The sequence below is a fragment of the Perna viridis genome, chromosome 13 (assembly GCF_037379345.1).
Source record: "Perna viridis isolate PV_CMFRI_1.1 ecotype Kerala chromosome 13, ASM3737934v1, whole genome shotgun sequence".
NCBI lineage: Eukaryota > Metazoa > Mollusca > Bivalvia > Mytilida > Mytilidae > Perna > Perna viridis.
Window position 1 is genome coordinate 30,534,643 of NC_142457.1, and position 27,414 is coordinate 30,562,056.

At 32.8% G+C, this 27,414-nt stretch overlaps 1 protein-coding gene across 3 annotated transcripts; it reads left to right on the forward strand.

Annotated features, from left to right (window-relative positions):
- The first annotated feature begins 610 nt into the window (after positions 1-610).
- On the forward strand, positions 611-24,811 carry LOC148600305 (Golgi reassembly-stacking protein 2-like). 3 transcript variants are annotated; one of them, XM_088557473.1, is made up of 13 exons: positions 611-768; positions 5,173-5,253; positions 6,982-7,139; positions 8,814-8,859; positions 10,734-10,820; positions 14,148-14,258; positions 15,657-15,686; positions 17,224-17,354; positions 18,070-18,202; positions 18,918-18,990; positions 20,320-20,439; positions 21,245-21,361; positions 22,431-24,811. In XM_088557473.1, the coding sequence occupies exons 1-13, from the start codon at positions 706-708 to the stop codon at positions 22,667-22,669; spliced, it is 1,389 nt and encodes a 462-aa protein (XP_088413599.1). In that variant the 5' UTR covers positions 611-705; the 3' UTR covers positions 22,670-24,811. The 3 variants fall into 3 exon arrangements, with proteins under 3 accessions (XP_088413599.1, XP_088413600.1, XP_088413601.1); XM_088557474.1 differs by lacking the exon at positions 15,657-15,686; XM_088557475.1 differs by lacking the exons at positions 14,148-14,258; positions 15,657-15,686.
- Positions 24,812-27,414: the final 2,603 nt, after the last annotated feature.

Consider the following 27,414-nt stretch of genomic DNA (forward strand, 5'->3'; position numbering starts at 1 on the left):
ACATTAATGGAAACCGGTGGTTGCTATAGTGATTAAAAATGAAGAATCTATTGTTGATAAAATATTTTCTGAAAAAAGGTTAAAAGTATTTTGCAGCGTTTCATATATTTTCAATGTTGAATGTTTTTTTTTCAATGACAATTTGACTTCATTGTGAAAGTGAAAGTAAGTCAATTTTACTATGCTAAGTTTGATAAGTGGATCACAACGTGAAATAGCTAAAAATCTAACCGGCGATGCCCATATGAGGAAGGGGTTTTCTAAGGAAAGTTTTCACTGTTTCATGGCATGAAATAAATATTTAAGATATTTTGCGGGAAATTTTATATTTTTAAACCTGATTTTATCAACTTTTTCGCATATTTTTGCATGCTTTCTATGGTAACCCTATTTGTTATGGGTAATTTTTTACACAAAATGTGTACTGCATTCTAAAGGCCTTGGCTTGAGCTATTCCTAGATATATAAATTTACAGATGCTTGACAATTTTTTAAAGGGATAAATGTTACAAAGCATCAGATTACAAGACCAAAATAAGCAGTTCTACAGACTACATGCTGGCTAGCATCTAAAGTACCGAAAAACTGAAGGAACGAGTTGCACAACCGGAAGTTAAAAATCCCACGAAGCTTTGCTTGCCACGTCGAGGCCATTTTGTTTACGACGTCAACCGGCTTCTTCTACACATTTGTGAATTAGAAGCAATGGGAGCTGCGTTCAGCACTGAAATACCCGGTGGAGGGACGGAAGGATATCATGTATTGAGGGTAATTACTTGATATGTAATGACATGGAATCGCATACAGTTAATTTGCCTACATTTGAGTGAATTGTTTCATGTATGACACACAGAAACATGTCAAATAATAATTTTGTGAAAACAGCATGAATTTGCAATGTTAATCCTAATATGGATGAATTTTGAAAAAGCTGGCCATTCTAAACCAGCATCTAGCAATGTTGGGAGTAGAAAACTACATGAACAGATGAGCATAGGGACTAGACTCACTGGTCACTATACTCGGCGTCATATAAATAACATACTGTTAAAATTTGAATAAAAATATTTTCTACGACTTTATTGAGACCTACCGTCGTTTAAATTGTCTTAAATGACTTGCTCATTCGTTTAGCCAAACAGCTTCTCCCTAAACATTGAATCGTTAAATTCCGGTCAGATTTTAATTCTAGGTGCCAATATTTACATTGTAAAAAGTCGGCCATGTTTACAGTGATCGGGTTGCTAGGAGATGTTGTTTACGTTTAAATGGTTTGTCCAAAAACCGAAGAGCCCAGAATGCATTTCGGCGTTATTTCGGTTATCTCGATTTCGATTTATTTTACGCGAACAACGTACAATACCGAGAAGTTAATCAAGCAGACGATTGTCACCGGAGTTCGACGGGAACTTACGAACTTCGTTTGTAAACAAATCGTCCCGTAGAAACCAACATGGCGGATATTAGTATGGGATTTTCCCGTAAGGATTTGTTACGCATGATTTAAGCTAAAAGCGACTTGTTCAGGGAGAAATTGTTTGGCTAAACGAATGAGCAAGTCATTTAAGACAATTTAAACGTGGGTAGGTGTCAATAAAGTCGTAGAAAATATTTTTATTCAAATTTTAACAGTATGTTATTTATGTGACGCCGAGTATAGGGTATCAGTATCACTATCAGTTCTTCTAAAGAAACGAATCTTACTTTTAATTTGGGCCGTAGTTAAATTACACCTGTAGAAAAAGAGCATATGCCTGCAGGATTGATATTATGTTTTCTGTGAAAATAATGTAATATTAGCTTAGTCACGTTAGTGAGATGTATTTTGTTCAATGAATTATACTTGTTGTTTGGAAGTAAAACTAGTTGATGTAAATAACGATATGACAGGCTTTCAACAATCGATGATGTGGCGTGCAGTCGTGGCGAAATTCGTCTGACATTACCGGTACTTTTAGCCGCCGGTCAGTAAAATTTGCCTGATTTCCTGACCAGATGACCGGTACGTTTTTTTATTAGACACGCCTCAACCGGTACTTCTAGTGTAAAGATGGTGTCCGAATTGCAGCAAATTTAAATTAGATCAGAGAAATGATTCTGGCTTTAGTTTAGAATAGGGATGCCATCCCTGGAAAGTCCTTAAAAAGGAAGCTTACTGACCCATAGTATTGTTGAATTATCCAATGTTTCAGCAGATAGAATGGATACTCTGACCTAGGTCTCCTATTACATTTCTGATCCCCTGATAAGCTATAACTACATATAAAGTAGATAAATGTATTTTACATGTATTTATTCTTATTTATTGAGTTTATTTCTAAATTCAACTGTTCAAACCAGCAGGCATAAACATTCCTTCTACAGGCATATTTTTAACCGGCAGGCGTATTTAAGTAGGACTGTTAGATTTAGAAAAAATTTTAATTAAGAAACTGGTGTTATTCTCACGAACCAATTCGTGAAAGAAGTTAAAGCCCAGATTTAAGAAAAAAAGTCTTAAAAATTTATGAGAAGTTAAATTTTGGTGTGCAGATTGGCAAGAATTGCTTTTGTATCGAAAACAGAGATCTCCTCGCAAACCAGTACATCAGAAAGGGAAGACCTGAAAATACAATATATATTGGTACAGAAGAAACGCAAGTTTAAGTTAGTTCTAGACCTGGCCATTTTCTCCTTGGTCAAGTTCTTCACATGTTCTGTTGTATGTATACATGTACATGTACATCATCAGGGTTTTAGCTAGGATTTTGCAGGCTTTAGTCACTGTTGCGTAGAGCACGAACGACATAGTATGGGCAGCAAAATTTGGTAAATAGTCAGTAGTATCATAAACTAAAGACATAAACACTCTTAATATATTCATTTTAAGTTTACAGATACAGGCATAAAAAATAAATACAATAAATATTTCAACAAAATAACTATTATTTTCTATAAGGAAATGTGTGTTACTTAATAAAATAAAATAGTTACTATTAGAAAAATAGTAAAATAGAAATTTTTTTTACATCATGACAACGCTTTGATGCATTCAGTCTAAAAATAGCTACTATTTGACATAAGCTACTATTATGGTATGATCTGACACTCAACTAATAAGAGAAAATCCTCCTGTCCTTTGCCAAACACCACACCTCAAAAGCCCTCTTCAACCTAAAACTCCTCAAATCAGAAGGATAGAGACATTGAGAAGAGAATTGATTGATGAAACCTTGAGCCTGTTCCTAAGATAGGTCTTGATCAGATAGTACCTGCTAAATCCCCTCTCAGTCACCAGAAGATAACACAGAAACTAGACGGATAGAAAGGAGGTTGACAACATTGGCACAGTCAACTGTAGATTGTTGCACTCTGTAAGCGGTTGTTGTGTGATATCTTACTGCTGGGTGGTAATTTTTTAGTGACCTTCGTCCCCAGATCATGCGTAGAATTGAAGGCATTCGTAATCATTGTGATTTCGTTTCAAGAAGGAAAGAGAATCATAAAATAAATATTTATTGTTGATTAATACTTCCTAACTGTCCACTGTTGCATTAAAATTAATTGAAATCCATGAGGTGACGAGTCACACATGGGAGTCATTGTTTTTGTGTGCATTTAAATTTCTAAAAATAGATCTCTCTCTCTCTATATATATACATATATGTGTGTGTGTGTGTGTGTGTTTTGCAAGGTTCGTGAAGGGATTTTTTTATATGGGAGTAAAATCGGTCGGTATCCATTAAAGATCGAAATCATTTAACACGACTAATCCTTAAAATAAGGATATATGTAAGTTTTATTTTTGACGTACTTAAAAGCAGAAATGTCTCGAGTCAAGACGAGGCTTTTTTCAGTGGTCGAAAACAACTGGCTGAAGTTGAGTGAGAACCCTGGGATTATCTTTTGTGGTCCTAATGATCAAATGATTCATAAATTGTTGTTATTTCAAAGGATTATTATCGATGCACAAATCTGGGATGCCAGGTTAACAATGAAATGTATTTCACACCTGGTTGACCAAGTAATTACCAAGCTTGAGGTCATAAACTTGTCAGAGCGTAAGGCCAGATGACGATTGACAGTTTTTAACAACATTTTTATTTAAGGTGACGAAAATTTATCTGAAATACTTTTTGAATGGAATTTTTTTTATACACTTTTCAAATTTTAAGTGACGAAAACGATCTAAAACATTTTCGTCATTTATGAAATCCTTTTGTAAATGGCGAAAATGACAAGGGCTGTCTAAATCATTGCATCATGGATCCGGAAACGGTAAAAATGCCTACAAATTTTGCAAATGACCAACAACCATTTTTCAATATCGGACATAAAAAATTGTCAACCCTTATAAATTACAGTCTGCATGGTTTTATTAGAGTATAAACATCCTGCCTACCAGTCTCTTAATTGTTTATTGGAAATTAATTGACAGGTGTGTGTCAATTTTAGCCGATGTGCAGCCACCTGTGACTATGATTCACCTGTAACTGATCAGTTGATTGCATAATTGAATTAACGGTACAAGTGCAGAACCACTGCATATACGAATTAATTGAAGTAACTCGGAGAATCATTTATACGTTTATTTGTTGATTAATTAAGAAAAAAGATTGATAAGTCCACCATTTTCCTGTTGATCCTTCAGAGGTACTGAAAGCACATGGAACTGGAACTACGAATCAGTCGTATTTTGTAACTATTAATTCATCGATTGAATCGTTTTAACACAGAAGTCAACAGACAATTTAAATCAATATACAAAATGAGTTCACGATTTTCTTTTACAAATAATACATATTTTTTTCATCGCTCAGAAGTTTTCAGCTGTTTGCCTTTGTGATGAAAAAGTGAGATTCGATGTTTTGTTTACATGTTAGAACGTTCATGTGTGGTATAAAAACTGAACTTGTTCACTCGCTCTGATATTTTGTAAAAGACAGAGTATGTAATGACATAACACATTTCCAATATTTATCTTAAAATAACTACATGTACATACATGTACAAATGTTTTTTAAGTTAATTTTTTATCTGAGCATGTAAAAAACTGACAAAAACGTCTGCTGAAGTTCGATAAAATGTCTGGCATGGGCAGTCAAATTTTCCGGACCCTTGATGTACATGTATTAAAAGATATATTTTGCATCTTTAAATATATTTTCTGACTTGGTATAATATATTTTTCAGGTGCAGCCAGGGTCTCCAGGACACAAAGCTGGTCTTGAAGCCTTTTTTGACTTCATTGTTGCTATTGGTAACACAAGATTGGTAGGTATACACAATTGGAGTGGTTGTAACTAATCTTTAATGCACACCTTTTCATACATTTGTAGATTGTCTGTCCATATGTGGTTCATAAAAGCTTTGAAGGATTTCAAGATGCTTATCCTCATGGCAAGCAGCTCAGTAATATTTCCATTGTTTACAGGGTTCTCAATAAGTGCCAGCGACCAGCGATTTCGTCGTCTACTTTGACATTGGCGCTGGCTATTTTGTTGCTAAAAAAATTGAATGAAAAAAAAAGTTTCATTATATCACATGCAATAAATAAAAAAACCTTTGATGTCAGAAACCTTCGATCGTGCTGTTTATTGTTATGCAGATCAGTTTGCTTGAATTATTCTTTTTTTTTGTCGTGATCAGCAGCACGAATAAACAAATTTTTATTGTGGTTAATTCGGGGCTTAGGTAATGGACTTGATCCGTTTTTTTTTTCAAACGCAGTACTGATTCCGTATCACAGATTCATTTCAACATTTCTGGTCATCATTGACAAATATTAACATCTTTCAATGACTTTAGTTTACGTTATATTTTTTAAAAAATCACTTAAATTTTCAAATTTGAACGAAATGAGCTCCAGAAAATGGAAATATTTGCATTAAGAATAAGTGATAAAAATCTGCTCAGAACAGCCCAGATGCCACTCTAGATTTTCAAAATTCTCTGTGGGAGGACCCCTGAACCCCCTGCCTACTGAGCATGGTGCCACCTACTTTTAATTTTCTTCCACCTACTTAAAAACTTATTGAGAACCATGTGTTTATGAAGATTTCACTTCAGAGTCCGAACACCCATTCATATACTGCAGGGTGTTTTTTATGCCCCCCCCAACGATAAGTTGGGGGCATATTGTTTTACCCCTGTCTGTCCATAAGTAATTCTGTCTGTCCCATAAGTTTTCCGCACATTTTTTGAAAATCCTTGAAGATATTGAACTGATTTTTTGTATGTGAGTCTGTCATGATTAGTTACAGATCGAGTTAAATTTTCGTTCCGGTACACTGAGTTTTACCAAAATAATGGGCCCTGGACTTAAAAAATTCCATGGAAATAACAGTTTTCCGCACTTTTTTGTAAATGCTTGAAGGTATTTGACTGGTTTTTGGTATGTGAGTCTGTCATGATTAGTTACAGATTGAGTATAAGTTTCGTTCAGCTATGCTGAGTTTTACTCAAAACCACATGTGGGGGCATCATTTGTGTTTCACAGACACAATAACACATTTGACAAAGTGCTTTTTACAATTATGAGTTATGATATAGCTGTATGAAGGTTAAATGTGGGGGGCATCACTTTATCTAGTTTTATATATACAGACAATAAAATCCAAATATGCTAAGTATCCACTATTAATTTTCTCTTTACAAAATATATGACCAACAACATTTCACAAAGCTAGGGTTTATTATGATAACTGCATTGCCGTTTTTGCAGTAGTGTTTACTAGGAGAAAAGCCTGGTGACTCAGAAGTCTGTAGTCTACTACTTCTTCCAGTTGTTTCAAGATTTTTTATATTATTTAAGGAGGTTGACCTTGGATAAGTGACACACCTCTTACAAATCATGGGAACATTTGTATTCAGCATTTTACATCAATCTTGTGTAAGCATCAAAGTGACCGGGACTGATTTCATTCTGCTTTAAATGAAATCTTGATAGGCTATGGTGAAATTAAATATGATACAAACATATCACTGATTTCATTATTATAGAATCAAGATGATGACACTTTAAAGAGCTTGCTGAGAGCCAACATTGAAAAACCAGTTAAGATGGTTGTCTACAGTAGCAAAACACAATCTGTGCGAGAAGCCACCATCATACCAAGCCACAACTGGGGAGGAGAAGGTCTGCTTGGTGTTAGCATTAGGTATTTTATTAGAGCTAAGTATTGGTAAGAGAGTTTGTGATACAATACATATCATAATACTTTGAAGCAATACAATAGTAGCATGATACATGTATGTATCATGTATCATGCAACTTGGCCAGAATTGCCTTGCATAATTAAAAAAGCCAAATGCTTATCATCTTGATTAAAATTGTGTAAAATTTGTTTCCTTTTCCATATGATTTCATTGAAAACCTGAGAACTTTAAAACTAACTTTAAGGAGGTAGACCTAGGGTAAGGAACACAACTTTAAAAATCATTGGAACGTTTGTATTCAGCATTTTACATCCATCTAATGTAAGCATCTAATTAACTTGGATTCATTTTATTCAAATGGAAGCTTGAGGGGCTTTTATGAAATTGAATATGATACAAATATATCACCAATTTCATGAGTTATGTCCCTTACCCTAGGTCTACCTCCTTAAATGGTTTTATTTTCTTAAACATGAATACCCTTAACATACAAAATACTTGTAAGGCCAAAAAAGTTTACATGTAGGTTTGTTTTGTTAATCTAAAAAATCCAACATTATTTCCGCAGGGCTATTCCAGAAAAATGTGTGTCCAGTGGGCAGAACGCCCATTATACCTAGAGGTTCCACTAGCACATTAAAATTAAGATACAGTACAGGTGTTTAATAGAAAATTTATATAATTGTACCCCCTCCCCACCCTCAAAACCAACACATTATAAATCAATGGCGTTCGACCGCCTGGAGACACTTGCTTCTGTAATAGCTCTTGGAGTATTGTTTTAAAAATGCAAATTTAATACATTGTACTATCTTAAGTATGGAAATCTGCAGCACTCAAAGTTATGCTATAAAGCATAAGATGGAAAATAAATTGGTATCTTCCTTGGATTTAATTAATTCTTTTAACATCTGTCACATGTATGGAAACATGTAATGTTCTTAATCCTTCATTTAACAGGATAAAAAATTGGCAATAACTTCCCACTGTTTGTGCTCACTTCCAACATTTGTCTTTGATAGGGAGAAGTAATAAACTAAGATAAAAATGTCAATATTGTTATTTTCAAACATAATTTACTTAAAACTTCTCCTTACCACAGGAGGCTAAATTGTCTGACCCTAACCATCCCTCCCTTTTTCTAGTGGCAATCAAAATTTGTTGACCTTTTTATCCTTGTGTCCCATCCTCATTTCATCATCATCATTATTATTTCATGTTCATTTTATCATCCATTTCATGTTCATTGCCTGAATATAGCTGAAATATTGCTGCTCAGGCTTAAAACCCCAACAATCAATCAACCAACATTGTCATTGATGTCTAAATAATGCAAATTTACAAAGGTCTGTACCATTATATCAAATATTGAATTGGAAAAAGTAAAAGGAAAGAATCAGTTTTATTGCTACACAGCAAAGACTATTAAATGATTTTGTAAGATTTTCATACAATATACAGTGATATTTAGGAGGTCAAGGGTCATATCTCTTACAAATCATTGGTACATGTGTGTTTGTGTAAATCTCTCATGAGCATTTATTGACTTAAGATTAATTTCATTCTCTTTCCTTCAAATAAAGGCTTGAAGGCTTGTATGAAATTGAATATGATACAAACATATTGTTGATTGCAAGAGTTATGTCCCTTGGACTAGTTGATTACTTTCTTTTTAGGTTCTGTTCATTTGAAGGAGCTAATGAGAACGTGTGGCATGTATTGGTAAGTTACAGAGCATACAATCATTATAATCAGGGGATATAGTTAGTACAGACCATACAATGATTATAATCTGGGGATATAGTTAGTACAGAGCATACAATGATTATAATCTGGGGATATAGTTAGTACAGAGCATACAATGGTTATAATCAGGAAATATAGTTCGTACAGAGCATACAATGATTACAATCTTGGGATATAGTTAGTACCGAGCATACAGTGGTTATAATCTGGGGATATAGTTAGTACAGAGCATACAATGGTTATAATCTGGGGATATAGTTAGTACAGAGCATACAATGATTATAATCTTGGGATATAGTTAGTACAGAGCATAGAATGATTATATTCAGGGGATATAGTTAGTACAGAGCATACAATGATTATAATCTTGGGATATAGTTAGTACAGAGCATACAATGGTTATAATCTGGGGATATAGTTAGTACAGAGCATACAATGGTTATAATCAGGAAATATAGTTAGTACAGAGCATACAATGGTTATAATCTTGGGATATAGTTAGTACAGAGCATACAATGGTTATATTCAGGGGATATAGTTAGTACAGAGCATAAAATGGTTATATTCAGGGGATATAGTTAGTACAGAGCATACAATGATTATAATCTTGGGATATAGTTGAACTTCATTAGGAGTAAACATAAGAATTAATCACAGAAACTACAATTTATTATTGTTTTACAATTCCCTGGCCATTTATACCCTAAGTGATAGCATTATTGTTTTACAATTCCCTGGCCATTTATACCCTAAGTGATAGCATTAGGTAAAATATCAACATAAATGACTAGATAGTGCTAAATATCAAGTTGGGTTTGTTTTATTTGTTTTTATTCTATTTACTTCATAATGTTATCCAACCTATGGCAACTGATTCTACTGTGACATGGGTAAAATTGGGGAAAACCTTTGAAGTAAGAAATTAGACTGTCATACATATATGACCTTGGTCTTGTATATGTTTACCAAAGTTTTACCACAACAATGGTCTATAAACCTTTCAAGCATGTCATATTAGAGTAGACAATTTACAAGATTTCAACTTCTATAGGTATTGATAGAAAGGTTAAATCTTCCTCACAAGTGTTTAGTCAACTTCTATAGGTATTGATAGAAAGGTTAAATCTTCCTCACAAGTGTTTAGTCAACTTCTATAGGTATTGATAGAAAGGTTAAATCTTCCTCACAAGTATTTAGTCAACTATCTGAGTATGACCTACATGATCACAGTCTGATTGTAACATATTTGTGTATTTTTTGCATTAATTGTTTTTACTAGGCTCCTTACATGAAATAATTTATCTGTAAGAGTAATCAAGGGAACCCATGTTATAGCGGTAATCAAAAGAATGTAATCCAGGGACAAAGACCAGACATGGAAAACAGACATACACAACAAAGAACATAAAATAACTAAAATCATGCACAATAAGTAACAAAAGCAAATGAGGAACTGGGGACTCCAAAGGGTTGACATCGTTTCTTTCTGCAGCAAATAAAAATTTTGATTTTGTTTACCTATGTATTATAGATAACAATCATTAAAAAATCAAGTGCTATGAACCAAGAAGCTTTTGTGGTAGTTTTATTATCGCTATTTTCACAGCAATAGATGTAACTCTGAAATACCTTATTCTTAAAACATGCATGTACATTTATGTTCACTACTCTATTAGAATTCAGCAGCCCCAATCTTCCTGAAATGTTTACAAAAATTACAGGAAATTTCGTGACTTCACTATAATAATGAATCTTTTGTTATTCCATTTATTTTCACACCAACATTGTATATTATAGTAAAAACTTGTGTAAACTGAATATAGTTTTAAATGCAAACTTTGATTTTTCAGGAAGTTAACCCTAACTCACCAGCAGATTTAGCAGGTCTGAAGTCGCATACAGATTATATCATTGGTGCAGATTCAGTGCTCCATGAGGTAATTTCAGTATCAGTCTTATAATATGAGTACCAGACAGGAAGTGATACATGCATGTCAAAACCCATTTTTTGTTTCTAATTCAGACCATATAACCAGTCATGATTACATGTCATTCAGATACTGCACTTAAGAAAAAAAAAATAGAATGTGTAGCCTTCTTTCCCATTATACAGATCTGTATTTTAAAAGGACTATGGTTACATAAAAAAGTGGTGAATGTAGACTGAAAAAGCATTGTTTGTTCAATAGGCTTTTCTACATCATGTATCACCTCTGAGTCTGTCATTGACAGTGTTTGAATATGATATGGGTTGGTACTTAATGATTGGAAAATCTGCTCCTACTAATACATTACTATGTGATTCAAAATGGTTTGCTATCATATAATTCCTTGAGCGTTCCCTGGTATAAACTTGTGTATATTTTTAAACCTCTGAAAATGCATTTTCAAGTGTTGCTGAACCTTAGGAGAGATAAAAATCAGCCGTAGGCAGCGGGTGGCACATGACAAATTTTGTTCTAAAAAAACTTCATCCATCATGTATCACTAATACATCCTTACTTAATGTTGAATTTTTTTATTATTATTATTAATTTCAATGGTTAAAATGGTTAAAGAGAGAATAACAAAATAAGAATTGAAAATTCATTGAAGAAAGGTAGAAAACTTTTAATTTGATAAATGTTTGGTTGCTTTTTTAACAGATACATGTAACTTTTTTTCTGAGCCATGCTTTATCAATTGACATACATATGATATATCCATTATATTTGAATAAAGAATTCAGTGGGATAAAATTTACCCTGTGCACCAATATCTGCCATGCTTTTCACATGGACAGCCTCTCAACAGGACCAACACGTCAGTATGAAGATAATAACATTCAAAATTGAATTACGCTTGTAAAAAGGACAATGAAATTTTATGAATTTTCCATTGTCTGTAGGGCATTTTAGTTTTGGTTTAGACAAGTTGAATTTTCATAAACTTGCCCACTAGAAAAATATCCACAGTCTGATTTTTACCTGCATATTTATTGCTGGTACCTCAGTCTGATTTTTACCTGTGTATTTATTTCTGGTACCGCAGTCTGATTTTTACCTGCATATTTATTCCTGGTACCGCAGTCTGATTTTTACCTGCATATTTATTGCTGGTACCTCAGAGTAATCTTTTTATATTGACGAAAATATGGAAATTAAAAATAAATTTCTCCAAGAAAGTCAATTTCCATGCATTACTTTTCTTGTGGCAATTAAAACATCCTAGATCCCAGTTGAATATATGTATCATTAAGACTGGCAGAAAATAGAGAATGTCTTTAAAAGAAGTTGGCATAATTTCAGATGTAAGGCTTGTTTATATGACCTTCTACTGGTCACAAAAGACAGCAGCCCATTTCACAAAAAAATAGTAAAATTAGTCGTAAGTTGTGACATCAGAATACTTAACTATATTATGCCATCATAACTTGGGGCTAATTTTACAATTACGATTTTTTTGTGAAAAGGACCGCTGGTGTTCATAATATGCAAGTCTCATCATGTGACCCCCGTGATTTCACGAGATTGGGTCCTAGTCTGCCATTCAAGATGCATGGAGACTTGTCATTTAGAGAGTGTTGAGGGCGAAACATCTTTTAGTGTAAAATATACCGATAAAAAAAAAAAATATCTATTTCTACATGATAGAGGTATTAAAAAAACATAAAATAGAAGATTTTGCATTGTTATACAGCATTTCGAATACCCGGAAGTAAACAATAAAATGCAGATCCGTCCTCAGTTGTCAATACGTTCTACGTCGTAAAATCTGGTAAAGAAAATAAAATTAGAACGAGACTTACATAACCCATGGATAGCAAAATTGTAGTCATAAAAGACAGGTGTTTATCATATGCAATTTTGGTAGTGACAGGGATGTCCTTTCGTTTGTTCTTCCGGCCTTCCTTCATTTCTTCCTTCCTTCTATCCATTACATTGGATGGCATCTCTTATCTGTTGCTTCTCCTATTCCACTGAATTCAATGAAACTTCCACAGAATCTAAATTACATATTCCCATTTAGCACCTCCTTTTTAAATTTTGATCCAAATTAATTAGGTGTAAGTTATCATGTGAGGTGGTATCAGTGAACATTGCTCACAGTTTTTCTACTTTTAATTATTTTAACCTATGAAAATTTATGTATTATTGATTTTCTTCAATGACATGGTTTTATATAATGGTATAATTTTCAGTTTTCTCCAGTTTGGTTCAATAATGAATTGAGGAAGGTAACACTTGAAAATGCACTTAATTACTTTAGGCTTTCAAATGTAGTTTATGTAGTTGCATATACATGTACATGTATCATTTTTATGAACCACAATCTGGCTTTATTATACTAACTGATGGAAATCATGATGGTAAATGTAACAGAATAATTTCATTGTAACAAGTTTTCTGATTGCTTGTTTCTAAGCAAACTAAGTTATTTCATACAAATTATGTGGTGCCGTGACATCATTGATGTTTATCAGTCTGTACTCTGCAATTTAAATAGAAGTTCAAGTTTTGATGCAAATTCTTAATACCATTAAAAATTAAGTATAAGGTATGTTTCAAATTTCGAACAGGTTTTTTTTTTAAATAACTTTAAGTATGCATTGAGTCTGAAAAAGGTCTCTCAAAATTAGAATTTGAGCTTGTCTTTGATCCACCTGGAACTTTTTACATAGATTATTTTTACTGTCTCCTGAAATACAATGTATGTATTTTCTTTGAGCGAATAGTGTTTTAAATGATTTAAAAGAACTATCTTTAAAAAAATTTAAAAGAACTTTTCACCTAAAACTACAAAATATATGTATGGTTAAACTACAAACATGTATGTTGAAAAGTCTCATCAAGGGGAGATAACTGGTGGTTCTATAGAAATGTAATGGGGATTTTAGTTCATTGAATATTACAAGAAAAAAACTTCTGTAATCCTCAGTGTTTGTTTTTAATAACAAAAGAATGTCAAATGAATATACAAAACTTATAGGAACCATATCAAATGTTGTAATAAATTTTACATAGGTTAAAATGTGTTATATTATTTGTAAACAAAGATTGATGGCCTTTGTTTTTCATATTAAAATTTTACAGTATGTTCATTAAAGGCCATCTTTGATTACAAAATTAAAAAAATTGATAGACAAGAAATATTAGGTATGATCTTCCTTAATGGTATTTAATTTTAAGGTATGACCTTCCTCAATGGTATTGAATTTAGGTATGATCTTCCTCAATGGTATTGAATTTTTTGTCTAAATTACAAACTACACATTTGAATTGTAGGAAAAGGACTGCGATAAAAGTCATACACCATTGGTTCTGCCTTCACCACTAAAATCAAACAATGTAATTAGTCAGTGTAAGGAGAGCTTTCATTATGTTGGAAATTTGGAGGTACTACTTTGGCATTTTTCCTCCCAAACAAACAGACATGTATACTAGCTTCTTTGTTTACCTTTTTTTTTAAGTACAATTTTTATTTTTCACAATTTTATTTCTTTAGATGAATTAGCTTTGTTATGCTGATATTGTTTTTTAAAGTTTGAAGTTTAAAGTTTATCTCTAGTACCTTAAGTCATTCATATTTTTTTTTGGTTTGTTTTGGGGGCAAGGGTCTTTTATTAGACTCTGGCCTTAGGGGACTTACATTGGCACTGCCTCCTGATGATTGTAGGTATTAGCCTCTGGCCTTAGGGGAATTACATTGGCACTGCCTCCTGATGATTGTAGGTATTAGCCTCTGGCCTTAGGGGAATTACATTGGCACTGCCTCCTGATGATTGTAGGTATTAGCCTCTGGCCTTAGGGGAATTACATTGGCACTGCCTCCTGATGATTGTAGGTAATACATTTGGTACATTAGCTACAGATCAAGTCCAAAATTTGCTCCAGTCCATAGATTTTTTTCTAGAGTTAAAGCCCAAGGACTAAGAAAATTAATGCACTTAGGCCTTCCATCTGTCTGTCTTAATTTCATTGCATTTATCTTGACTTCCAATGACTGGATAGATTTGGTATGTGACTATATACATAACCAGCACAAAAACACATGCAATTATAATTTCATTCGGTTGAAGTATTGAATTAGAATGAAATTAATTTCTTCTGGGTATTTGGGATCATTTGTGTAGTGGTGGTTGTTATGGTTTTATCTGTTCATACATTTTCCCACCCAAAATATTTGTGGTTTTCTGTGGGCGTCTGTTGATATTATTCATTCAGCACGACCACGTCCTACTGATTGGTTCGGTTAAAGTTTATATGTTTTTTTTTTTTAATTTATGTGGCTAAGTGTTTCATTTGGAATATACTATGTATTATATGTTATAATAAATTACACGTCGCAGCAACATTGTCAGGTGGCTATCCACTTTATCATGACTTTATATTTATTCCCTTTACATATTCTAGGTTAATCAGCCTTTATTTTTAAGTATTTTTTTTTGTGCCCATTGTTTGTGTAATACATAATGATGAGGGGTTGTTCAGTTTAGATATCAATTCAAATTACACGAGCAAAAATTTAAGTTTTCATAGCTTTTTCTTTGTTTCAGCATAAATATTTGTGTTCCAACTGTTTTTGAGTTTATCAGTTGTATATTTCTTTTAATCAGTATACTATTCCACATGCTTGTTTGCATAAAAATACTGTTATATCTGCTGTGCATGTATATACTAAAATTGTGAAATACATTTGACAGTAATTTAAGCATATGGGTCATTATTACAAACAGTTTCATTCCATTATCATTGCTACACACTAGCATTTTTTTTTTTATTTCTTATTGACAGAACATCCATTGTAAGACAATAAACATGATTGTAAGTTACATTATGTATGACAATAAATTTTGTTCAGTATTGACTTTTTTCTACTACAAATAGCTGAAATATTGCTGCTCGGACGTTAAACCCAACCCTCTTTCTACTACAATAACACTATGAATGATAGAATGTCACAATGTATCTTTTTGATTGTTTTTTGTGTCAGTTAAATGGGATATTATAGCAAAAACAATAATGATGTTCATGGGCTGCTGTAGGTAGTTATCTAGGCAATAGAGAAGGAGATTTATCTTTCAGTCCATAGGTACAAATGCATTTTAATAGCACTCCAGCTAAGAATCATTCAAAATATGATACATGGTTGGAAAGCCTACATATTTTTATTTTTGATATTTTTTTTTGAATTGCCATAGTAAACAGAAAGTAACATTTGGTTTTTCATATAACCTGTGTTGAGGGAGATAACTCTGTAAATGACACTAAAATACAATAGAATCTATTGGATTTTCAATGTTGGTTATCTCCTAAGAGCAGACTAATTTGGAATGAATAGTTACTCATTTCATAATATAGACCCATAAAATGACTTAGTTACAAAAATAAAAATTTGTAGCCTTTAATAAAAATTTGTGGCCTTTTTTAGGATGAATCACATATTACAAATTTTGCATGATTCTTACAAAGACAGCTACTTAAACCTATATCTGATAGAATATAGATTTTCTCCTGTGGTGATTACATAAGGCAGCTCAGCAGATAATTAATATTTGATCAAAGTAAGACAAACTCTATCCCATTAAGGGGGCATTACTCAACACCTAAGGGAAATGACTCTGTAACATCAGTAAAATGTTTTATTTTGTGACATTCCGATACCAAACTCAAAGCATCTTGGTGATCAAAAGTTAAGATGGTGAAGCTACTATATGCTTATTGAAATTATTCCAATGAAACGTGATTAAAATTATTTGAAATTTTGTTTCTTTTATCCAAGTAAAACACTGAATCAAATTTCAAGAAATTTCAACACATTTTTTTTTCTCCTCTCTCCACTGTGGAGAAATTTTGAGTGGAGTCACCATTTCAAAAAAATGTCTGTAATTAACTTCTCCTGTCTTTATTCAAAGGTATATTCAATGGTTCTAGCAGTTTGATAACATTTCAATAAAGGACAGTAAAAAATATTGAAAAAAATTTCATCTTTTTTTTTCTTTGGTGGAGTCACAGTGTGACTACTGTGAAGAGAAGAGAAATTTAAATTTTGGTTGATGGTAGTGTATGTGCTTTGAATGACAGTGAAGATGGCAATGAATATAATGTACTTTAAAAATTTCAAAAAAAACTTCTACACAGTTGGTATTGTTTCTGTGTTCGACTTTTTACCCTTTGACCATAAGGACACTTTTCAAATATGCATGTCACCTGATCATTTTTTCTATTTCGCGAGTGGCCAATAACTTAGTGGCATTTGAAAAACTATTAAGAAAGTTAAAATGGTGTCTCATTTTATCATAAATTGTGGAAAATAATTTTATTGTGTCTTTTTTTTTCATTTGCTTCATTTTCTTTTCAGACAGAAGATTTGTTTACTTTGATAGAAAACCATGAAGGAAAGCCACTGAGATTATATGTCTACAATACAGATACTGATGCTTGTAGAGAGGTCACTATAACCCCTAATGGTGCATGGGGAGGTGAGGGCAGGTAAGTTGTTAAAAAATGATTTTTTGAGAGTGTTGCCTATTGGCAAGTGTTTTTATTTATCATATGTCAGTCTAAGAGTCAGGTAGTGGATAAACCATGGTATGAAAATACACCATTTAGAAAGTTTAATTTGACTATTTTCACTAGCAGAATGAAGCAAAAAAGGACTCTGTATTTTCAACATCACTTTTGAAAAAATTAAGTTATAATTTCATTGAAATGCACTGAAAATTAAATTTCAATGACAGATTACTCTTTTTCTAACTCATTGACTCAAGAACTTCTCTGAAACCACTGAATGGATTTTCATGGAAATTTCACCAATTCTTTATTACATGATGCCATTGTACATATTCTATTTTGTTTTTCCATATGAATGACTTATGGAGATTCCTGATGCAAAATATAGACTTTGTCATTTTTAGACCAAAGGGGGGGGGGGCCCTCTCCAAATCCACTTTCACAGATTCCTTATTACTTGATGCCATTGTGCACTTTCAATTTTGTTTTTTTCCATTTGAGTCTCTTAATCACTTATGGTTTCGGAGAGGGCAGTGATTTATAAGTACATGTATATGACAAAAAAATTGGTAATGAAACCTTTCAACAGACAAGAAAGAGCCTTAAAACCAAAAAATTATTTTAGTTTGCCTTATTATATCAGATAAAGAAGAGCCTTAAAACCAGAAAATTATTTGAGTTTGCCTTATTTCAGCCTTGGTTGTGGAATAGGGTATGGATATTTACATCGGATACCAAAGAGACAGTTCCCATCATCATCACCTACTCCAACCTTGTTAAGTGATGCCAAAGTTGTGCCACAGAAATCAACAGATGGATTTGCAGAGGTAGGATTGATCATTTTGTTAAATGAAAAAAAAAACCTTTGATCAGTACTTTCCTGCAATCTATCTTCTCCTTCAAAAAGTTTGGGTTTTTTTTTTTAATTGTACATAAATCATATGTAATTCTTTCTTAACAATTTAAAAGACAAATTTTTAAGGTCATACCAAACACTTATTGCCATTTGAAAGAGTAATCAAGGGAACCAAGGTTCTAGAGGTAATCAAAAGAATGTAATCCAAACAGACGTGCAGAAAAGACAAACACAACAATGAACAGGTATGCTAAATATGACATCTCTACAAATGTCTACATGCCTATTATCAATTTGAAATGAACTGGTACCACTTTTCAATAAAATTCTGAGTTGAATCTTGTCAGACATTAAACTCATCTATCTTACTTCATTACCCCCAATCACATGTGTGGTATTTCGGGCAAAGCCTTTCAATACACCACAGAAGGTAAAATTCACATTATAAAATGGTGATGAACTTACAAAACTCTGTAACATAAAAAGTTGTCTACTAAAAAAATTTTTTAAACAACAAAAATGAGACTCATAAATAAGAGTCCTTTAACATTGCATATTTCTGAGTCCGTTATGTGATAGGCAATAGTTATCTGTGGTAGAAATTAGTTTATCTGTGATAGGCAATAGTTTATCTGTGGTAGGCAATAGTTTATCCCTTTACTAATTATTCTTTATTTTTATGACAGGTAAATTTATCAAATTCACCAGAGAAGAGTCAAGATATATCTGCAGGTGTAGCAAACATGTCAATTAATACAGGTAAAACAATGGTATATGTATTGATGTTATAAAATGTCAGTCTGTATGAATGAGAAAAATGAGTTTAAGGACGTAGACCTTGAGTAAGGGACACAACTCTTACAAATCATTTTTATTCACCATTTCACATCTATCTCATGTAAGCATCAAAGTAACTTTGACTGATTTCATTCTGTTTCAAAGAAAAGCTTGAAAGGATTTGGTGAAATTGAAAATGAAGCAAACATATCACTGATTTTAAGAGTTATGTCCCTAACCCTAGGTCTACCTCCTTAACATGGTATGAAAAAACACCACTTTGACTGTAATTTGACAATTTGTATCTCCTGAAGACACAATTTTATGCATTTTGGTAAAAGGGTTATTACTTCAACAAAATCAGCCTGATTTGACACTAACTTCTCTTGCTCAGTAGCCCACAAGACCATCTGAAATTAAGTGGCCCCTTGTTAGGACTAATAAAATATTAAGAATTAATTTGATAGACAAAAGGACTACCAATTAAAATTTCGAGGTACTCCTCTCTCGTATTAGGTAGGCACAGTACTACCAGACAACTGTTAATGTTGAACACTGTTCACTCAGGAGCAGATTACTCTGTCAAACATTTTAATTTTCTAAATTCAAATGCAAATGATGCAAACTTCTTTTTCTAATATAAATTTCATGAAAGCTTGTTTCACATGCATCACATAGTCTTGTCATGAATTTTATTTGTTCAATCAGGTGAAAATCATGAAGAATAATTTTGTGTAAGTTAAATTTTTTAAACATTTTCAATGATGCAGGAATTGGATAATGTTTTAATATTTATTATTTTTATATAAGGAAATAGACCTAGGTCAGGGGTCAAACCTCTTAAGAATTATTTGTATCATAGTTACTTTGATTGTTTCTCTGTTTCAAATGAAAGACTTTGGTGAATTATGTCTAAATTATAACCTTTAGAAATTGGAAAATTCACACTGGCCTTAATTAAACCTTTCCTTTTTCATGGCAAACATGTCTTGTATTTGGACATTGAACTGTTACTGCCCTAGTTCTTGTATATTCAAACTCTTGCTGCTATTTCATGTTTTGTTTTAAATTTATAATTCTTTTGGTGAATTGAATTAACGACACCTTTATCTTTATCTGGAATGCCACGTGGGCAGTTACCTCCCTTGTCTACAATACCAGGTAGGTACTTTCAGTGACATTCTAAAAGTTTCAGGTTCATTCAAATTCAAATTCAAAATCTGATTTCAGGAGTTATGTCCTTTATACTAGGTCTACCTCCTTAAGAAGGAGATAAGATATTTTTTTGTCAAATTTTATTCCTTCCTTCAGGAACTCCAACAATACCTGTTTTACCAGCTACAACAGGAACAATGCCACCAGGACAGGCAGCAGGTGTCCCATTACAACCCTTACCAGACTTTTCTGCTGGTGGCGCAGCAATCTCATCTAGTAAGTACAAAATAAGGACGAAGTTATATTTCATCAGTAGACAGTGGTGGTTTAGCAATCTCATATAATAAATGCAAATAGAAAACTAAATACCTTTCATAAAAAGACATGTATTGTACAACACTTCCAGACTTGTAGGCTGTTTGGCAACAGTTTTATCTGGTAAAGAAAACCAAATATCTTTCATAAATAAACAGGGAGTGTGCTGTTAAATAGTACCAGCTTTCTCTCACCTAGTGATTATGTCATGATAACATATATAAAACAGTACAATCTCACCTAGTGATTATGTCATGATAACATATATAAAACAGTACAATCTCACCTAGTGATTATGTCATGATAACATATATAAAACAGTACAATCTCACCTACTTGAGGTTTACATATATAACAATGCAAGACAGGGAAGTGTGAAACTATTTTCTCATCTGTAGTAGAAATTCTGTAGTTCCAGAGTCTTATATGATTGGACTAGCATAAGTTATGTTTTAAGATACATATTCAGTCACTGCAACATTCCATTGTACTCTTGATTCAGATTATCCTTTTCAGATTCTTCAAATGATAATTTACAATCATGAGTCTCATTTGCTTATTGGAAAGGTCTTCTGAACAGAAAAAATAAATGCCAAGTTATGTCTGAATTATAACCTTTAGACATTGGAAAATTCACACTGCCCTTAATTAAACCTTTCCTTTTTCATGGCAAACATCTCTTGTATTTGGACATTGAATTGTTAACTGCCCTAGTTCTTGTGTATTCAAACTCTTGCTGCTATTTCATGTTTTGTTTTAATTACAGATTTACCTCCCCCTACTATGCCTAATTTAGGGAACATTCCATTACCACCACTAACGACACCTTTATCTTTACCTGGAATGCCACCAGGGCAGTTACCTCCCTTGTCTACAATACCAGGTAGGTACTTTCAATGACATTCTAAAAGTTTCAGGTTCAATCAAATTTTTCTGTTACTAATCCACTGTATGGGAACCAAGGTTATAGCAGTAATCGAATGTAATCTAGGGACAAAGACGAGACATGGAAAACAGCCATACAACAAAGAACATAAAGTAACTAAAATAGTAAATACAAAGTAACAGAAGCAAATGAGCAACTTGGACTCCACTGGGAGCATGGACCAGGTGCACCGGTAGTGTAAGCATCCTCTGCTTTTCCAGAAACACCTGCTGAGTTGCTCATAAAAAGTCAAGTTATCTGCAATGTCTTCTTGTTCTTGTCTCCAGATTTAATATTTAATTGTATTTTATCCTGTTTGGTACAGTGTGTTGGTAAAACATATATTTTTCCATATTTTCACATTTAGACCATATATTACTTACAATGGTGATTCTCCGTTAAATGCCAGTCTCTGTAGGAATCGGGCAGCGGGTGAAATTTTACTATTTTCTAATTTTTCCATATTACTTAGATAAATTGAGTAATCAATATTTCATTTGAATGCATTTTTAGGAAAGAAAACTGTCATTTTTCTATCATTCTGTTTCTAATAAAGAAAGACGAGACAGGAAAGAGACACAAACACCACAAAATACAGAAAATAACCAAAATTATTTAAATCAACAGAATAAAAATTATATGAGAAACTCTGACTAGGTCTTTATTAAGTTGTATGTCCTTCAAATTTGACAAGAGTGTGTTATTGATGTAAACTTCTAGTTGATTGGAAATCGATGTTGGAACCGACACAAAAAAAATCTGGATTTAAAATTTTTGATACTTGTGATTGGGAATTTTTTTAAGTTGGGGGATTTTGACCACCAGAAGGGGAAAGTGGCAGCGTGGTGGCCCACTATAGTAGTGTCACCCCTGGTCTGTGGTGTCATAGGGGTGATGTCTTGATATATGCTGGACTTCCTGTGTTAAAAGTTCAAACAATCATTTCAAATCAGAAACATTGTGTCTGACTGAATTGTTTCATTTTTTGGCCCCTTTCTTTTATTTTTAAGATTTTTTTTCATTTCAGGAAGTACAGCAAGTGGAGTATCACTACCACCTGGTTTCCCGTTACCAGCTCCAGCGGCATTACCAAACATGCCAACAAACTTTACACTTCCTACAGCAGTGTCGCCCCCTAGTGGTGTAACATTACCTAGTGAGGCAGGATCTGCTGTAGGCAATACATTAAGTAGTGAGATGGCGCCACCATCTGTGGCTGCAACAGGACAAAATGTGCCAGTGGCCGAGGCTGCTGCCACATCGTAGTTTTAAATGTTTTGTATTGTATATTTAATAAATTATTGGAATTATATGGAATCATGATAAGGCAAATATAATTTGCTTTAAATATTTAAATCTTTTAAATATAATATTGACTGATTATTGATCATACTAATTTACTGAAAGCTTTGATATTTTTGCTTTCATTACATTTAAGTTTAATGTCTAAATAGTTTACATATGCCATTTTCAGTCCTATTGGTTGATGTCTTTAGACCAAAGAATATTTTTTAAAAAAAATTTTGGGATTATGACTTGTGACTTGTGGTAGTCTGGGCCAAAGTCTCTTTTCAACTACTAACAGGCATAGGGCTGGTGGCTGAAGGTACTGACTGCTGAAGCTTGATGCGAATTGTAAAGCCTTGTGCCTCTACTTTATCAAAAAGAACAACCTTTTGGATTGGTCTATCTTAATATAAACAATCTTGTGCAAATGCCAAATCAATGCAATTTAATATTTATTTTTTGATGATAATATTTGACTGAGACTAAATTATACAAAATCAATGCAATAAATTATCAACTAAAATGTTACAAAAGTTCAGAGACTCTTAGTAAGTTAGCAAATGTGTTCATGTTATTGAGATCTTGTTTGTCCTGTCATGTAGCAGAATGTATTCATGTTAATGATCCCCACTGGGACCACCAACTTTTTTCATTTGATTTCATTTCTTCATGTTTTGGTCGGTTTAGTGGTGGGTTGAATTTTCCTTTTTTTATTGCCATATGATTGCATCCAAATAAGATCTTGTTATTTCATGTTACAAAACCACAATTTACAGAAGATATACTGTTACACATGAAAAGTTGCAACATGTGTTTTCAAACATATGGAAACACATGTTTAGGACCAGTACGGAAATATATCTGTTATTAAGACCCACAAACTGCGTATTTTACCCAATTCAAATGAAAAGACCTTGAATGATGGAAATCATCTGTTTACCTATTGATATTTTAAGAAGAGAGAATTGTTTATTTATATTTTAATTAAAAACATGTTATATATTTTTCATGGTGGCCATAAACATATAAAAAACATATGTTTCAATTTTTTATGTGTAGTTCAAAATTATTAAGCATGAAAAAAAGTGCATCAGTACTGTGGATTCTTCACTGTAGGAAAGTTGTTATTAACTCTGAGCTTTTCTTCTAAAAACTAGAATTATAAATGTGAAGCTTTATTTACTTAGGGGTCATTTTCATTTTCAAGATTGGGGAGTCACTATTTCAGGTTTCAAATCAGTTGACATAGAAAATAAATATTTCACAATAAACTGGTGAAAAGATCTTGAATCTAGAACAGAGGTGTTTACTTGTATGGATATCCCATATTTTATACAAATTTTGACAGCAAATCTCCATAGTACACAGGCAAATGTGCCACACATGAGAATCATATGGTTTGCATCATATGATTATCATATAAATTGAGCACCATATGATAATCACATGTTTCGGTATACATATGATTATCGCATGATTATCATATGATAATCATGTTTTTCACGAACATATGATTGTCATATGTTTTTAAGCCAAAATTACCATATGAGAATCATGAATCGAGCACCATATGATTATCATATGTGGCACATTTGGCTGTGTACCTTTGTTGAAATTTTAGAAAGTTTAGGATTTTGAGGATTATTTCCAGAGATTTTCATTAAGTAAAAACAGTTCAGCTAGAAAGATGAAACTTTAAAAATTACCTGTATTTTTACTGTGAACTTAGAAGATCTTGTGCAGATCTGGGTTCGGTTGAATACTCATTCATTGGTTGACATTGGGAACAATAATATTAATTTTTTTTTTTTTTTTTTGGGGGGGGGGGTTTGCAATGGCAATTCGGGAGTAAGGGGTTTTATGTATTCTTCTTATTTTGGAATGTAGAGTTTTTGGTTTTAAATATGAGATTAAGAATTATCAATAGTGATCAGTGCAACATGGATCTCATTTTCTTGTGATAATGTTATTTTTCAAACAAAGAGTGCGGAAATAAATGTTACTGTAAACTTCAAACGTTCTTATTCTGCTCTACAATGAAATCTGTCTAAACCAAACTCCTTAACATCGAACTGAGGGATTAGTAAGTTGTATGTGCATGATTAAAGATATTGAAACTGATGTGAAGTCTGGTTATCTGTTTACTCGGGGTTCTGTTAATAGAAATTTCACTCTAAATGTTTCCAGTCATTCCATTAAGTAAATGGGACTTTAATGGATTGAAAAACTTTTAATCTGCCCCACCTAACCTTCCATCTATACATGTAGTAATCAGGCCTTTCGTTAAGAGGCGTTACCAGGAACTTTCACCCTTCTAAACTACTCAAAGGTACTTCCAGAATTTTAAAATTTTATACATTTTTATTAAACAAAATGGTGAAAAGTACCTCCTACAAAACCAAAGGTACCTGCATTGCAAAAAAATAATGAAACCCTTGGTAGTTGATTTCAATCACATACAATTGTGTGGTTCTTGCGTCAGAGGTCGAGGTCATCGTTGCATGTATTTAGGTACTTACTATGTAGTATATGTAATATTTGCCTCTGCCTTCCAAGCGTTCTCGCTTCCAGTGTGGTGGGTGTTTGGTTCGGTCTTCATCGGAGTCGCACCAGATTTTGAAATGGCTTTTCCGCCGAGCACGTGAAACATTTACGGAAGCCCGTTTGTACCATGTGAAACTCTTTTTTATCTTGTTGTAACAACTTAGCTATCTTGTTATATCAACTTAGCTATCTTGTTATATCAACTAACTAACTTGATATATCAACTTAGTTTACTTGTTATATTGTCAACTTTGCTAAATTAATTATTTCAACTTACTAACTTTTTATAACTTAACTTGGTTTGTCAACTTCTCTTAATTGTTATAACGTATATAAAAACCAGATCAACAGGGGATTCCAATCTAATGGAAACTGGTGATCTATGGAGGTTACAGACCACCAATTCAACCAATGAGCATTTAGAACGTACACAAAAATAGTCCTACGCAGAAATTACCCCTGTTCCTCATAGTGCTGTGAAAAAAGTTCTCATCTTATTTAAAACATTTAAACAGTTTCTGAAAGGAAAAACATTTCTGTACATTTTATAGGTGCATTTTGCTTCTTGTGATGTGAAGCCTAATCTCCATAATGATTTTTAAATATACCCCTATCTTGTGAAAACACTGGGATTTCCCATGCTATTTATAGACTCTTCACTTCCGGTGACCAGTACTGCACTGCAAGTCTGCTAACCCCACATGCCATTCTGAGGATTGTGAGCTGACATATGTAGAATCATGCTGATATATAGTCCTCTGCAGGTTAAAGTTAAGGTAAAGTCAAGAGAAGCCATTGAATATTGTGAAATTAGCATAGAAGCCTATGGGAAGTGGAATTAGTGGTTTTTAGCCTGGAACAAGGTGAGTGAACCAAAGAATACCATTTTTATGTGTAACGGCCAACCAAAGGGTATATTAATAACTCTGCATTAGCATGATTATCAAAGAACATGAATATCAAATCATTCGAATACCTTATCGTGTTATCTTTTGAAACAATCATTATACATCAAATTTTCGGGCACGGATTTTTAGTTAAACTGGAAAAAGTTTATATGTAGAATTAGAAATTTCTAATACCGTACATGTAAAACCCATTGAAAATCTAAAAAAAATATTACATGCCAAATTTGCAAATTCTTGTATTTAAACCAGCACATAAACCCAATAGTTTTTTTCTTATTATCAAGATTAAAAAGGAATTTCAAAGACATACATGTTTCCTTCCCCCATACATCATTTCCCCTGACTAGAAGAAGTGCATGTGTAGGTATAAACTTGAAGTTGCTTTCTGTTATTTTTCTATAAAAGAAAGATTTACCCCTCTTTCAAAATCACTTTTATGAGTAGTACTAATGAATCACTTATTATGATGATTTTATTTTGTTGTCCAATTTTAGCTTGAGGTTCCGCTAAGAAGGAGGCCATGCATTATAAATACAATTTTAGAAAAAAATTACACAACACAGGAAAATAAAGTATGTTGCTAAAACTATGGTTAAATGAATGTCTTATCATCTTTTCTAGTGCAAGCTAGAAATATTTTCATGCAGAGAATGTTAATTAATGGAATATTGAACTTTTTTTTTCATTTACACAAGTTTTGAACAAACATACCATAAACCTGAACAATCTTTGTATTTTGTTAACTTTCTATTGACAATTAATGCATGGCAGCCATTTTCCATTTAGCTGAACCATAATATGTAGAAATCTTAATAGTTAAGGGAAGTTTGGAATGTTGATCTAGTCACGACAGGACATGGGGGGGGGGGGCTTGGATTTTTACCTCGAGCTGAGATATTTTTTCTGACAGCTTCGTGGGGCAGATTATTTAAGCAAAGTGGTTTGGATAGGATTTATTAGTGAATTGTTAAGAAATAATTTTCTTTGTGGTGAGTAACGAGTGCATGTTGAGAAAAAATGGTATTCGTCCTCAACATCACCACCATTACATGATATACAAAGATGCTTATTCCTTTCAGTGTTATTTTAGCGACCCTTTTCTATAGCTAGTTTAATTATGTGCACTAAGGCGAAATTTACTGATAACATTTCTGTCATGTTTTAATTTACAAATACATGTATCAAGATAAGCAGGTCTTTTAGAAGGGGTATGTACTTTACTGAAGAATGCAAGTTTTCTTCTTGTTGCTAAAGAGCTACACATATTTTGCA

Coding starts and splice junctions, on each gene's coding strand:
- LOC148600305 (XM_088557473.1), top strand. CDS start 706: ATGGGAGCTGCGTTCAGCACTGAAATACCCGGTGGAGGGACGGAAGGA. Junction 5,254..6,981: donor CTATTGGTAACACAAGATTG/GTAGGTATACAC, acceptor TCATTATTATAG/AATCAAGATGATGACACTTT. Junction 7,140..8,813: donor CTGCTTGGTGTTAGCATTAG/GTATTTTATTAG, acceptor CTTTCTTTTTAG/GTTCTGTTCATTTGAAGGAG.